Source organism: Equus quagga, chromosome 14 (genome assembly GCF_021613505.1).
Source record: "Equus quagga isolate Etosha38 chromosome 14, UCLA_HA_Equagga_1.0, whole genome shotgun sequence".
NCBI lineage: Eukaryota > Metazoa > Chordata > Mammalia > Perissodactyla > Equidae > Equus > Equus quagga.
Genome location: NC_060280.1, coordinates 75,564,033 through 75,580,175, shown reverse-complemented (window position 1 = coordinate 75,580,175; position 16,143 = coordinate 75,564,033). Strand labels below are relative to the sequence as shown.

The following is a 16,143-nucleotide window of genomic DNA, read 5'->3' as shown; positions in this document are numbered from 1 at the left end:
TCTCTTTGTGTGATACATTGTACATTCTGAGATTATTAGTTTTATTCACCGAGAGGTTGGCCTTAGGAATGTACCTAGGCCTTAAATTTCTGCCTGCCCCCATGGATTTAACAAAAAGCCACCAGTGAAGTTACAGCACTCTACATGCCATATTTTCACTGCTGATATGGTATTTGGCATATGTTGTTTAGAATTATTATTCACCTTTGCATGTGTTCTGATTTGCCTCTTTTGTTTCATTGCATTGACTGTGGCAGCAAGTCAGTGGACGAAGGGTGTGCTGGCACTTTGCTCCGTCCCTTGTTTGCTAGTTTAGCTGATGGGGTGCCTCTTGTGGGTCCTCCTAGTTTCTGTTGCTCAGCGTTTCTTTTTATCCCTAAAGCTTGCTTACAAATTTCCCTTTGATATGTTTAACAGCCTCTAAGGGATGCGGTTAAATAAACTATTAAGTTAAGAATAGAAAAGTCAACAAAGCAGACACCTACTAATTTGTAGATCTTGTCAGCAACCAGATGTCACCTCCTACCAGCACACCCTTGCACGTGTGCCTCGACTGCTCTCTTCCTTGTTCGTAAATACCAAGGGAGGCGTTTTTAAAGTTAACATCCACATGGAAACTTGGAAGGTGCCTTACAGTCAGCAAAGTCTCCAAAATATGTAACACTGATGGAAGAAAGGCCAAGAGTTTCCCAAAAGACCTCCCCAAGGTCTGGTGAGGGAAGAAAGTAATGGCTGATTTTATAATTGAATGGCACAAATGGAGAGTAGCTTTCATTTTCCTCTCTTTACTCTTTACCTCCCCGTCTTCTGCATGTAAGGTTGCATATCTTATACTTGTAACTATCCTTATAGTTTGTATCTTCTGTGTATACTCTGCCTTCACACTGAATTATGAGCTCCTCAAGGCATGGGGTGTGCCTACGATTTTATTTCCCCCATGGCCCTGCTTATATCAAGCACATCTAAATGTCTATCAAGTGTATAGACCTAGATAAATTCACGTTGATATCTTGGAGGAAATAGAGTTTGATCTGAGTGTGGGTTTCACTACAGGTAAAAGACCTGAAGGTTCTTGGAAGGCAGTTGCCTATGACCTTGGCCTCTCCTTCGCAATTGGACTCACAGCACCTCCTGGAGAAAGACACGCTCCGAGGGATGGAGCGAGGGATGGAGCGTGCATTAGAGGGAGGCTCCACATGCAAAGACAGGCTACTCTCCTTCCTTGTTAGGAAATGCACAAACCAGGATAATAATAATAAATGGGCATGTGTCACAGCTCCACTCGGTTTCCCTTTGGTTCCTTCATTTTGTTTTCTAAGCAAACTGAGGTCTAAACATTCACGTTTTATTACCTTCCTACCCCTCCCCTGGAAGTCTCAAAAATGCAGAGCATGCTTCTCTCTTCCCCAACTCGGAGACTCCTGCTGCACACATTGGCCAAGTCCTTCCTGGAGAAAGATGCACGCCCCCCCCCCCCCCCCCCCCCCCCCCCCCACCTCTTCCTTTTTCCCTTTTCAGCCCAATTTCCAGTCCCTTGTGCAAAGGCGAGGCATGCATATTTAATGCATGCATACTTAATACATGCATATGCATACAGTCATCCTTAACTTCACTCCCGTTAAACAACATTATGTCGTGTGCACAAAAAGTCACAGCTCTGCTCCCTGTTCAAGATGTCTTTTGGTCAATAATGGTGACAAAAGCTGAATTTTCCCCTGTTTAGGGGGTAAAAGAAGAAGGAAAGAAAGAACAGAGCCTTTACCCCCACCCTCCGTTTTGCAGATCGCCTTTTTCCAAGTGTTTCCTCTTTAATTATGACCTGCTTCCCCTCCCTGCCCCCCGCCCCCCGCCCCAGCTTCAGTGAAAGGAGCCCTTCTGTCGCTCGTCACTCGCCCGCTCGCTCGCTGTGGGAGGAGCCCGCCGGAGGAAGCTGTGTGCCTGGGCTGCCGAGAACCGGAGAACGGATCTGCTCCGAGAGGGCACGCTGCTGACGATCCCGGCTTCCTGAGGCGGCTACAAACAGGCAACTTGTCTTGGCTGGCTGCTGATACCGGGAGGCACGGAGAGACCGAGGCCACCCGGAGGGACCGGCGGACAGACAGATGGTCGGCGCGAGCCGGAGAGGACCGCGGCGGAGGCTGAGCACCGCGAGCCGCCGAGGAGGAGAAAGTAACTGCCACCCCAAGTTGCCCTGCCGGCTTTGCTTCGCGGCGCTGAGGAATGAGACCCTTCCAGCTCGATCTGCTCTTCGTCTGCTTCTTCCTCTTCAGTCAAGGTAGGACCCCTGCGCGGCCGGAGTTGCGAAGAAAGTCGGCTGGGTTGTCAGGGCGCGGGAGGCTGAGGGCAGGAATGTGGCAGGCTTCGGAAACTCGTCCTGATTGATGCCTCTCTCGGTGCCCGGCCGAATGCACTGGCATTGCTTCTTTGCCTTTGAAAATGCAACAAAATGGTACTGTTTATGTCCTTTGGAAGGAAGGGTATGGGGGGTGGGGGGAATACTTTCTCCTCTCACTTGTCAACATCCAGCTCAAACTCTCTAATGCAAATGCGTTCTTTATGCTCCCGGGATTTTAATTGGGCAGGATCTGTGTGGATATACCGCTCTCAACTTCTGGGCGCTTCCTCTCCGTCTGACCCAGGTTGGAGAAGGAGAGGGTAGGGAAGGAGAGGTGTGTTTAGGTGGATGTTTCAGCTCGAATGAGGTCTGCCTTGCCTGAGTGTATGGAAAGCTAATGTGTGTGCCTTCACACAGTTGCAGAAGGGGCTGCAATTACCGAATGTACCGTGGGGGTAATTTGTAGTGCTTGGGAAAAGCTTGTAAGGAGTTCTATTGAATTTAATCGAGTTCTCTGAATAAGGCTGAGTTCTGAGTCCTACACAGCACTGGATTCAGGATATAAAATGAAATTTCGCCCCTGGTGCTGACTGTTTCTTTCTGCAGCCTAGCAGGGGCAGAGAAGCTAGTGGACGTTCCAAAAAGAACTTTGCCACCTCTGGGCTCCTGGCGTGGTGGAGGGAGGGAAGGGGAAACTCAGGAGAGGGATTCTGAATGCCTACTTAGCCAGAGGTATCCAGTGTCACCTGTGGAATTGAGTTTGAAGGGGTGAAGTGAGTCGGTTCCTTCCCACTCTTTTGGAATGCCAGTGCTGCCTGTGCCATCTGAGGCAGCGTGGTGCCAGCCAGCACAGCTCTGAGAGGGACAGGATTCTCTCAGAAAAAATCCACAGCAGAGCACGTCCATCTGTTGATTAAATGAAGGGTAAAAGTTTTCGAGAAAGCAGAGCACCGCCATGAGTGGCTGGCTTTGCAAGCAAACAGTGTGCCTGCCGTTCCCTCCTTGCCAGGGAGAAGCCAAATGTAAGCAAACCCCACGCCTCCTTCCTCAGCTTTTCCACCGGTGCTGTGGTCAAGGCAGATCTTTCCCCGTATCAAACTTTGCTGATGACTATGCTGATTAGACCAGGGGCCCTTCCCCCCTGTGAGTGTTTATCTCCCTATGCCTGTGTATAATTATGCTGTACACACACACACACACAACCCCCATGTATTCGTGTGGTTGTGCGCGTCTCACTAGGGCTCCGTATAGCAGCAGGAAGATAAATTGTCTTCCCCAGAGTTCTCAGGCTGAATGAATAAGAACTCTCCCAGAACACTGCTGTAGAAACAGTTTGGGTGATGTTACTATTTGGTGGGGTTACCCTCTGTCTTGCATGTGTGTGTGCTTGCCTATGGACGCACACATACACATACACAGCACACACACTCACTCCCATTCTCCTTTGCCTCTTACCAATTCACTCAAGAAGTCACATGCCTAATCGCCGAAAGGAGGATCCAGCCATCCCCCCAACACACGTATTCCTAGGACCAGTGCACGTTTTCATCAGTCTTTTGTGCTCTTAGAAGCTTGAGCCGCGATTGCTCTCTGGATTGGCATAAGGAGCCGATAGGTGTCTAAGTGCCTCTCTGGCTGTCTGAATCATCACAGTGTGCTTCTTCCACTGTGCTCAATCTTGTCTCAGTACAGAGCTATTTCTTGACTGCCTCATATGAATCTTTAAATATTTACCTATGGAGGCTAAATGCTCTGTTTCATCTACCCTTAGCCCTGGGGGCACTAGGAAGAAACCACAGCATCATGCAGTTCATGGTTCCTTGTTATTCCTGAGTGTTCTGAGCTTGGTCACCACTGCCCACCTTACCAGATGGAGAGGTATGGTACACGGGACTCCAAAACAGGTCTAAAGAAAGACGATGAGACCCAAGTGGACATAGCCAGTCAGAATACCCCGTCACTCGACATTGAAGGGGCCTTGAATAGACAGCATCTGACCATAGGGATTAAGGGTCAAGTGGAGTGATGTTTTATCAACTTCTTTGTGATAGAATATCTTTTAACTCGATCCATGGACATTTATTTCAATGTGGATGTTGTTTTGAGTATTGTGAATTCCCCAGAGTATTCTGCTTGACCCTTTGCACACGTGTGCTTAGTTCATATATTTTGTCCAACCTCTACCTGGTGCCATGTATTTATAAGGTTACTGGATAGGGCATATCCACTTCCAACAGGTCGTGAGAGGACTAGCCCCCAGGCTCTAGATGGCTCCCGCTGTTGTCCTCCTGAGTGAGGTTCACCCAAGCTGACATGCCCCACGGAGCAGCCCGTCTGACCCCGGCTGTCCGCATGCTCTTCCTCCTGGGATGCTTTCCAAGGAAATGTGCAGAGACTTGGGGATGGCCCTCCGCTCAGAGAAAACAAATGTCCAGGGTTCTTTTTAGGGCCTTATCTGGCACTCTGGTGACACGTCCATCTGCTGCCCAAAACCTCTTGCAGTGGGAAGCTGCATGTCATTTTAGAGTTTCTGGAAACAATTCTCGCACTTCCTGCTCCTGGCTGTGTTCCTTCCTATACAGAGGGAGTGCTCCACCAGCGCTCTGAAGACTTGAAGAGCAAAACGTTTAGGTAAACTCTTAACGTCCATTTCAATCATCTCTTCTCTCCTAATTTGTCAAACATTTATTCACCTTTACTTTTTTCCATAACCTGTTAGAGAGTAAAATTAAAGTATAAGTAATGTCATGATATGCTGTACCCCTATTCTTTTAAAGTTTGGGCTTTTCAAATAGATTGAGATTAAATATTTATTTATCTTTCTTAAGGTGACAGTAAAAAGGCCGAATGACAGTCCTCTGCTGCTTCCCCTCCCTCCCTCCCTGGGCCTGGCTCCCACAAGGAGATGGAGAGCTGCCAGTGTGGGCTGCTCATGGGTTTCTCTCTTGCTGGGGATGCCTCTTCCTTCAGCTGTCAGGACCGCGTGCTTTATACAGAGAGGGATAATGTCACAGCACAATTTACCTCCTGCAGAAAAGAGGCATGTTCTGCCCCTAGGTAAAAAGGAATAGATTCTCTTGTCATCCATAAACTTAGAACTTGCTGTATTTTTTCCCTTTATCATTCCAGTTTGCCCACAACTATTTCCTTCTGTGCCCTCCTTCATCTTTGAGACCCATCCCATCCAAGCCTGCAGATGCACATCTTGAGTAACTTTGGAGGGATGATGTTCTAGCAGGACTGAAGACTCCCTGCTCCCATCAGACCTCGAGTTTGGCGAGTTCGAGAAAGGTGTAGTGATACAAACTTGGTGTCTTCTACTCAGATGCTCTTAGGAAAGTGTCCTCTCCCCCATTCTCTGACGTTTTGCTTTCCCAGTGTCCTGTCCTGCCTGGTAACTTCGTGGTCTGAAAGTTCTAATTCTGGTGAACTCAGATCTCTTGTTGGGTTTGCATGTGTGCCACACTGCTCTGAATGTGTTGGGGTGAAAGTGAAAACTTGCATTTACTTGTCAACGACATCCCTGAGTTGAGGATTGATCTGGGGCATCATCTCCCTATTGGGAAGAAACTAAGCACTTGCTCTCTTGACTTGCTGGCAGGAATCACCAAAAGGGGCTGTTGGATGGCCATCAGAGGGGCAGAGGTTCATGGTGGCGTGAATCCCCCAGGGAGTAGAAGAGCATCTACTCCAAGGGAATACAAGAGCAGACAGAAGGGTAAAGCAGAGTGTGAGTGGAGAGAGTGGCCAGGGCGAGGGGAGCCATGGGGATGATGGGAAGCACGGAAAGGGAAGAGCAACTACAAGAGGCTTTCACTCGCAAGAAGCTCCCTTGGGAAGGGAGAAGGGACATCAAAAGATAGCATAAGCATGTCAGGGGCTGCCTAAGGATGGAGGGGATCATAGTGGGTACAGGCTGAGAAGGCATTAGGAAAGGAAATTGAGAGTGAACAGCAATATTGGGAACATTTGTCCTTACCCAGAAATGTCATATAACAAAAGAGGAGGCAAGTAATAAGTGTGATGCTCCCCCCACCAGCACCCCGAGTGGTATGACGTTTTGTCTAGAGGAGGAAGAATCACTTCTTTTGTCCTGGAAGGTCAATGCATAGCTGCCAAGGGTGTGGGACGACTTCTTTCACACATCTTCTGGGTGAGGGGAACTGGGACATGGCTGTTGGGCATGGGGGTTGTCACAGTATCTGCTGCCCAGCAGGGAGTTCTCAGTTGCCAGCCAGACCTATTGAGGAGGGAAGAGAAACTCTCCAGGGGGAGAGGGGTGTGGGCTAGGGTCAACGCCTTCACATTGCACTTGGAGGATACCACAGGGCCTCCCTCTTGGGTTACAAAGGAGGCTCTTGCTTGGAACATGGCAGCAGTGAGCTAGGCATGGTACCAAGGAGCAGCTCTGCCTGGCGTGCCTGTGCTGGTAGGAGCCAGGGCCAGCAGGAGACGGGGTGGAGCAGGGGATTAGGCCTGAAGATGCAATTTTTCTTTTTTGTTCAGCCCAGTGGGGGTGACTTAGGCAGCATTATATTGCAGACCCAAAAAAGCACATGAATAATCCAGAGTGAATTCAAGAGATTTCAATAGCAAAATAATAACAATACTAATGATACCTTTGATTTGCAGAGTACTTTTCTTCTAAGGAGATAAAAAGATAAACTGTTTTGGAAACATGAACGCAGAAAAGAAAATTGCCTGTGATGGAGGAGTGGGGAGGAGGGCCAAGAGCATTCATTTTAGGATCTTGATGTAAATCGGGGGTGGGGAGGGAGTTCCACGGGCATAGGCATCATTTTTCAGCTACAGTCCTTATCCTTCTAAAATGTCAAAATGACTTTTAGGCAAAAAAAATAGTGCAGGCATTTTTAATAGGGGTCAACCTAGAAACAGTGAGGTGCTAAATTCCTCCTGGGCCTGGGAACAGGGACGTTCGAATTCAGCAGCGGAGAGGGGCAGAAGATTGTGAGCAGGCTGGAGTCCACGCTTGGACTCAGCACCGCAGCGATCCTGACTTTAATGGTGGTTCTTGGACAGAGTGATTGGGGCCCCAGTTTTCTCTCAGGCCAGTGGACACCTCAGCATTCACGGAGTAGGGTCCAGCTAGAGCTGCTGCTCTGGGGGCCGTCTGCTCCCTTAGGTTTCGTATCACATGCCTGCTATCCACAGGGAGTGAGGAGCAAAGCCAGCCAGCATCCCGTGCCCAGGTTGTGATAGCTTCACCCTGAATTCCAAACGGAGTGGGATTTTACTTCGAGTTAGAGGAATGACGCAGACAGAGTAGTGCATTGAGACAGTGCTGTGCCATATGTCATCACATGCCATCTTCTTTTCCCCAAGGGAAAGCCAGAATCTACCCAGTTAGTTGTGCACGTCAAGTAAGAATATAGATACCTTACAGATCATTGGAATACTCCTCTCACATTCATGCAAAGAAACCTACATCCTGCTTTCTGCTAAAGCTTGAGAATCAAGTATGGAAGGACTTGAGCATGCCACGCTCTCTCAGAGCCCATACTGTTGTCACAGAGGATCTCCACCACCACGCTGAACATTCACTTTCATTCACTTTATGTTTCTGACCCACTGAAGGAGCCAGGGATCAAACATTATGCTTTTTTTTCTTTTCCTTCTCTCCCAGTGTTAAAAATGAGTATTCTGGCTGTATACTTCTAGAAGTCAGTAAATGTCAATACTGGATAAGAGTTTCCTTTATATCACTGCAATTTAACATAAGCTGCTTGGAAACAAACGTCTTCCAAAAGCATACAATGTTTTCGTGAGTACACAGTCAAGACCACTGTGAGGATTAAATAAGTGTCAGCTTTCCCTGGTACATTGGTGACAAGTTAAAGCCATGGAAATAGTGGCCAGCATGGGTGAATCCTGTTCCTTGTAGAGTTGTTCTGGTACAGTCCCAGCCAGGGCGTGGAAAGTGGGAGGTAAACACCATCCATCTCCTTCCTGGAAGTGGAGGCAAAGAGCTGGCCAATGGAGGCCTCTCCCCACATGTCATGGGGGGATTTTTCCTGGCGGTCTAGAAGCCCTATCATCCCCTCTCCAAGCCTCCATCCATCCGCCACCCAACTCCGCACACACACACCACTTATTGCTGAAGTACAGTGATGTCCAGAACTTAGCACAAATCACCATTTTCCTCCAAAGGGAGGTGAGCTCTGCCTCTGATCTTCCATCTGGTGCTGGTGTCCTCACAGGCAAGGTGAAGTAGATTACCTGAGGCCATTTTTTGTTGTTTTGCTTTTTTGATAATTGAAACTAATTGCAATGGCATTCTTTGTCGGTATTAAAAGGATGTGTGCATATCAGGCTGAATTATCTAGATGGTCTGCTTACTTGGCCTATGTTCACTGGACAGTTGTTGCAAGTTCACTTTCTTTCTGACTTATGCCTAGAAGACAAGAATTTGGAATCTGACGCCAAAAGTTTCAGCAATGACAACCAAGCATCACTTTCTCCTTCCCGCACCTTTTCCCCAGGGGCTCCATATAGTCTGGTGTCTCAGCAGGTCACATTTATTACTCCTTCCTTTGTGATCAAATAGCATTTTATGGCACCAAAGCTCAGCCCTTGGCCACTCAGCCAACACTCATGGTAGGCCTACTATGTAGTAGGCACTGTGCCAGGGCCTTTTAATGCAAAGATGACTAAGACCATGGTTCTGCTCTCAGTCCGGTCCAGGGGAGCAGGCACTGACTCATGGCTACAATATGGTGGACTCAGAGCTGTCAGTGTTTTGAGAGCAGCAGGAATAGCTAGGGACATCAGAAAAGGCTACACAGAGGAGGTGACTTGATTTTAAAGGATGTCTAGGAGTTCTCCAGATAAACAGTCAAAAGATGTTCCTGGCTGTGCCTTAGAGTGCATGCAAAGGCAGGACAGAATGCAATATGGTCAGAAGCGACGGGCAGTGTGGGTGGCTGGAATGTCACTGTGTTCAGGGCAGTGAGAGAGGAAGCTGGGGGAGGGAAGGGTCAGCTTGTGAAGGATCGTGCAGACCATGCTAAATGTTTTGAGGATGGATTGTCAGAATTAAGTCCATTCTTTAGAAACATTGTTAGCAGCTTATGAGTCTGTAGTCCTCTCTATACCATGGGTCCCGTGGACCAAAAAAAAAGAAGGATCAACATGTTATTCATTCTTCTTGATATTCCTTGTGTTTCACATGGGGCTTTAAAAAATGTAGAATTGAATGGAAGTATACTTGCTCTGTCCAGTTCATCTTCCTTCATAGCTAGTGTGTAAAGGGATGGAAAAGTGAGCCAGAGAGTAAGTATTGAGGAGTTGACATTCACTGTTGGTCTACACTCCAGAGGGAAGGCAGAAAAGGATAGCAGGTAGACGTAAGAGTGATGTGCTGGGTAGAGAATGTGGAAGGGAATACAGAGCACACAGGAGCAGAGATGGCTGAGTGCACACTGGACGGTTAGTCGGACGGGGGTCACTGAGGGATGGGATTTGCCGGTTTCTAGGGCTCCTGGAAGGCTAGCCAGAGATAGAGGTAGCCTAACATCGAGGATAAATGATAACCCAGAAAGGGAGACAACAACAAGGATGAGATAAGCAAGAGATGCCTAGGGACATTTTGCTGATGATTTCTTTGCTGTTCTCAAGAGGAAGCTAAGCTACACTGACTTTGGGGAAAACAAGGTTACAAGCTAAGTGATTCTACTCAGAAGATGTTAGAAATGTTTACAAGTCTCCAGGGCCAAGTAACCTTTCATTCAAGAGTAAAGAACATCATCAGATCCACCCATGTGTCCCACACTTTGGCCTGTTCTCTTCTGGAATTGGTGAGGGGGTTGGCAGGACGAGCTCAGTAGTGAAACAAGAGCTTCAGTTGTTCTGCAAGAAATAGCGACATTTCGAAGACTGTCGATCTCTAACTCTAGTGTCTACGGCTGGCCCATTGAACAGTCTCCCGTCACTGAAAGTGTTCTGACTGAGAGTGGAGTTCGGGCCATCAAGAATGGAAGAGTCAGTTCCTCAGAAATGGATTGAAGAGCACACTAGATGACATCCAAATTCTCTCCAATTTTAAGATTCCCTGAATATTATCTGTTAGCAACAATCTATTTATTCTGCATAATAAATTCCTAGAAGGTCGATGATATGTTATAGATCTCTTTGTCCAGCACATTTTCTTGTAGGTGCCAGGCACATTCTTTTGGTTGTTGGTGGTGGTCATGGTGGCAATAATAACGTTCTTCTCATGATGACTATGAGGATAATTAGCGTTTATTTGAAGCTTCACAGGTTGCAGAGTGCCATTCACGAGCGATTCATTTCATCACCGTGATAGCACTGAGGGGCAGCCATCAGCAATGTCGTACCTTCACAAAGGTTACGTTGCTTGACCAACATCTCTCCCAATCAGGTTTACTTTTTCATGTGCCTTGATGCTTCTCAAGATGCTGACAGATCCAGCTGCTCCAAATCCTCAACAATGAAAAGTGCATGAGAAGATCTTAAGCTGTGGCATAAGGTGACTCGTGTTCTTGTAATTTGTGGGAATCCCAGTATCTAGGCATAGAAGGAGTTTTAGCAGTTCCCCATGAATATCTGGGAGCTGACCTTTGAACAGTGACCCCACATTGTAGCTCTGTCTCTTTCTGATTCCAGATTCTTTCTGAGTTGTTTCCTTCATTTTTCTGGCATCCAGCTTTACCTTGAGGGCACATGGTTTCCAGGGGAAGTGACAGGCCAGCCTTTGGGAGTGAAGAGCAGTCAGGGAGATGTCGCTTGGATAGATCCTTTTATGGCTATTCGGACAAAAAAAAAAAAAAAAAAGAGAGAAAGCAAGGGCAAGGACTTCGCTTCTCTTAATTGGTTGATTAAAGCCATTTCTTTCATCCCCCCTGTGCCTAGAACACTATTTGGCATGTGGAAGGCTATGAATAAATGTTGAAATATTGGAATGAAATGTGAGGAACAATGAAAGGAGGAGAAGAAAGCAGTGCTCTCACTCACCACTTGCAGATGCTAAGAGGGCTCCCCAGGAGGCAGAGGAAAGAACTCAACTATTTAAAGTGTGATCTTGCCCTGTAGGAAGTGGTTCCTCTCCAAGTAAGACTCTGAGTGACCATTGGGTCAGCAGGAACACTGCCAAGAGAAACATCCTCTGGCAAGCCTCGGTTTCAGCAGGAAACAGTCACGTCCTTCTGTTCTTTAATGCATGTCAGTTCCCATCTCTGTCAGTCACCTGCAAATGTCACAGGTGACTCAGCGCTGGTACAGTGTGACAGTCCACCTGTCACCCTTGGCGATGCTGGGAGCTATGACAGCTTCAGACTGACACTGGGACCTGGCTGGCTCATCATGCAGACTTTCGGAGGACAGAAACTTAGAGCTCTCTCCTGGAGACCCATCCCTGGTGCCACACAAGAAGTGACTGCCACTCTTCCCAGCCTCACTGCTCTGACAATGACAGTGCCCTTCGCTGAGAGAGAAATCATCGAATAATCTCTCAGTGGCTTTGTTCTCCGTGTCCTAAGACCTGCCCTCTTCTACACCTCTCTTAGTGACGCTGGGGTCTACCCCATGTCCACAGGGAGTTGCATCTCATCAGGGAGCTACACTCTGAAGCCTTTTTCTTACATCGGATGCTACACCTGTGTTAGGGTGACAGGAGAGAGGGCCTGTTCTCTCCTTGGGAACACATCAGGCCGGAGCTGGCCGAACGTTTGGGATAGAAGACAGGGGACTTCCTACGTCCGCCTGATGGTGGCAGCAGCAGCGCTTGCAAAGCCCAGGAGTGAGCCGAGAGCCAGAGGCCCAGGGAGGCCCTGAGTAGTAGGAAGAGAGTTGGGCTCTGGCCAGGATGCCTGGGCCCTTCTCTGCCCAGACGGCGGGGCTGGGGCAGCCGAGCATGAGGCAGGGGGCATGGGAGGGCAGAGAAGGCCTTTCGAATGGCAGCAGCTTCCAGGGGGCTTAGTTCCTTCCTCCTCTGTCTGATGATGTGAGGGCAGAGTGTTAAGAGGAGTGTCTGTGAAGAGCGGCAAGAGGTAGATGGGTACAATTAAAATGCACAAGGGGCTTAAAGAGCTACAGCGAGAGGGAGCAAGAAAAACCTCAGCTAGCGTGTGGGTTTCCCTGCAGGTATGTGTCCCTGGGGGTGATGAATGTGGCGGTCCTCCCCAGGAGGGCAGCTGGCAGCCAGGAGTCCCCCTTCTCCCCGAGCCCACTCCCAGGCCTTGGGCCACTGCCCCTCTCCCTAGTGTTTGCCCCTTTAATGGTACAGAAGCCACTGTTTCTGCTGCCGCTCCCCTCTCATACTGAAAAAGCAAAACAAACAGATGCTAAAATTAGTGCTCATTATTCCTGAGCTCCCGGGCAGGCTGAAGAGGTGCTCCTCCGTTTTCACCTCTGGACAGGAACAGGCACCATTAGAACAGATCGCCATGCATCGTGGCTGTTTGTTTGCAAGTGCATCTTTCCGGGAAAAGTAACCAGATCCTGAGGCAGGCGCTAGAAGCCGAGGCTGCCCTGCACTGTGCGGGGAGGAAGGTGAAGGGGTCCTCTTGGCCCCAAGAACACCTTACATCTTCCTCTGTCTCCTAGGGGGTAGCAGCTTGCCTTTTTCACCACTTGAGAATTACCAATGAGATGTGTCCAAGACCCTGGGGTGGATCCACGTGCAGCATAAACTAAGATGGTGGGACGGAGGATGAAGGAAGGATGAGGCCGTCGTGGGAGCAGTCCACTCCTTGTCTGCTCTGTGTGGCCTGAGCGGCTGGCAGATCTGGCCATTTCTGTTGCCTGAAGCCATCAGACATTATTTGATGATACATCAGGTTTTGGTTGCCAGTAGGATTTTAGATGGCTTTGCTTAACCCAAGCAGCCTCCCCCACCTGGACTCACCATCGGAGTCCTCTCTGCTTTCTCAGGAGCAGGGTGAGCTGCCACCCGCCCAATCCATCTGTCTGTCCTCACACTGTCTGTCTTTCTGGGGGTGGGGTGCAGTGGAGTTGGAGAGAAGGTAGGATTGCTCTGTCCATTTTACTATTAGTTCCACTGGCAAATGTCAGGTGACTTCCAGAGCATCTCACGACACAGATGAAAACTTTTTGCATAAGGCTTGCCAAACCTTATTTCAAACTGTGGATCTGATGCTGCACAGGTCAGAGGGGAAAAATAGAACTATATAATTTGAGAATTTGCTAAAAATAATCGAGATTGAGCTCCTCCCCATATAAAAAGCTGTTACACCAACGTGGTGTGTGCTGTTGGTCCTGGTGCCTTGCTGGCCCCTTGATTTGGCCTCCTTCTCCCCTTTCTCCTTTCACAAGTGACCTTCGTTAGTGCTTTGGGATCCCTCCATAGAAAGCTGCACCGGGGAGAGAGGAAATAGTGAGAATAGAAAGGATTCAAACCTATAATGTCTCTATACGCTGGCCTCATTGTGTTTCTCTCCACTGCGAACGCCTTGTGCTTGCTGGATCGGAGGCAGCCATGGGGAGGCGTTATTGAGGCAACACCTGGGTCCTCTACAGAGCTTCGCCTGCATTCCCCTATTCTGTCAACAGTCTAACAGAGCAGGGACTGTCACCCCCATTTGCCGATGAAAACTACTGAGGCTCAGACAGATCCCATAACCGGCCCTCAGCTCTCCTACCTGGCAAGTGGTAGAACCACCATTCAAACCCCCGTGTGCAGTCCCAAAGCCTTTGCTGCTGGGCCCTTCAGGAGGAATTCCGGTCACGCCGGTGCCTCAACAGCTGTGTGACTGTCAGGGAGCCGCATGGCCTGGCCTCTGGTCCTCCTCCTTCGTAACCTGTAGGGCTTGGGAAGAAGAGCTGATAAAAATGGAAGGAAACATCTCCCCTAACACAAAAGCCGAGGAAGAATTTGAGAAGCTTTGCTACACGGCTCGTGGCTGCTCTGTACCTCCACAACCCAGCTCCAGTTTGGCTTAACGTTTTGAGAGTCAAATACTGATTTCTTAACAAGAATTCATCACCACCTAACTTTCCTTCAGTGGATTAAAAAAAAAAAATTTAAACCTCATTCTGCTTAGGGAGAGGTTGGCCTGGTGTTAGCTGTAAGAATGGAGCTGCTCTACATAAAAAGGCATTCCAGGACATCAAAACCCTCCTTTTTGTCAAGTCTAGAATAGGAAAAATGTCAAGAGACCACATGGTTCTGAAATGATTAATAATGGTCGTTAGGGAGAAATGAAAAGGCCTCTCAGAATGTCGGAGAGTCTGATATCGTCCAGCCTTCGAGTCTCTTTACTTTGGCTCCAGCAGGTGCATCTTACCTTGTGTCAGAAATCATTTCTGAAGATGGCATGTATCTTCCCAGGCCATGCTTAAAATCATAATATTGGTTTAAGATAGACACTTATGATAAACTAGTAAAACATAAAAGTTCTTTGAAGTTTTCAAAGCTCCTTTAGATTGAATCAGAGGAATATGGAGAAAAATGCAAGGCAGATAGATCTCTGTGTGGGAAACATGAAATTCCTTCCCTTTATTCCGCAGTCTGAGCACCTGAGTGGAACACACGGATCCTATCCGCTGCCGGGGCTCCAGATCCACGTGGGGGCCCCTTCCTCTGGGCTTGAGCTCTGCTTTGGGCTTTCTCTTCATCAAGCTAGAGTAGAGGCGTTCACAGTTGGAAATCCATACATAATAGGTGAAAACACCTGAACTGACCAGAATCAGAAAATACTATCCAGAAAAACATATTACTTTCCTCCCATTTTTCTGCTAATGATAATAGGAAATCGACATTTCCTTCTCATCATCAACAGATGTTTATTTTCTAAGATCTGTACCATGGAAAATAAAAAATACATACATTGCTGTATTTTTAAGTTCAGTTGTCCTAGTCTTCTTAGGTTGTGGCAGTCGTAGTCTCAGTCTTCCTATGTTATGTTGTGTCGTCCACCTTCAATGTTTACACAGTCAGGGCAGGGATGTTTCCTAAGGGCTGTTGCAATTCGTATGAACTGAATAGTATTTTCTAACCCAAATAGGAATCTCTTTGACACCAGCCCCTTTTGCTCTGTTTATTGACTAGCGTTCAGAGTGTTCGCGTGTCCACCAGGCGCCAGTGCATGGGGCACAGAGGTCATGGCTTCCCTCTCAGTAAATACTGAGATGCTTTCAAACAAGCACTTAGTAGAGACTTGTCCAGAGAAAGAAAACAAGTTTCCGGTGGGTGCATCTTCTGGCACGGGAGCACTTGCATCCGCTCAGCCTCTTTCCCTTGTCCCCAGTTTGAAGGATTGCGACAATGTTCCTCTTCTTGGTTTTAATTTCTGAGCAGATGGCAGGCTATGGGAACAGCATCCAGTGAGGATGCCTAGCACAGTGACTGGAACAAAGTAGGTGCATAATAAGTATTTATTCCATTAAAAAATTATATATTAGGTGCAATTCTGTGTCAGACGTAATTCTATATTAAACATGATATGGACGCTACCAGATTTGCTCATTCCCAGTGATGGTGGGAAGGGCGTCTCAGCAGGTCGTATGCACCCCACCTCTAAGCATGGACCTGTAACTGTTTCCTGTATCAAAGGCGTGTTAGGCCTTAATGTGGTCCCCAGGTTATTTGAATTCGTGGGTTCTCTGTCATAGTGCTTCTCAAAGTGTGATGGGCAGATCAGCAGTATCAGCAGCATTAACAATCACCTGAGAAAGGGTTAGAAATGCAGATTCTCCGGCCCCTTTCCGGGCCTCCTGAATCAGGTACTCAGGGGCTTGTCCCAGCAGCCCATGTTTTAACAAGCCTTCCAGCTGATTTTGAGGCACACTTAATGCTGAGAACACTGCTCTAT

General features: G+C 48.0%; 1 protein-coding gene across 1 annotated transcript in view; it reads left to right on the top strand.

Annotated features, from left to right (window-relative positions):
- The first annotated feature begins 2,007 nt into the window (after nucleotides 1-2,007).
- KIRREL3 (kirre like nephrin family adhesion molecule 3) overlaps nucleotides 2,008-16,143 on the top strand; it is a 528,138-nt gene continuing 514,002 nt past the window's right edge. The window contains exon 1 of the mRNA XM_046684618.1: nucleotides 2,008-2,275. Coding sequence (XP_046540574.1) covers nucleotides 2,221-2,275 — 55 coding nt within the window. The 5' untranslated portion in view covers nucleotides 2,008-2,220. The remainder of the gene's footprint in view (nucleotides 2,276-16,143) is intronic.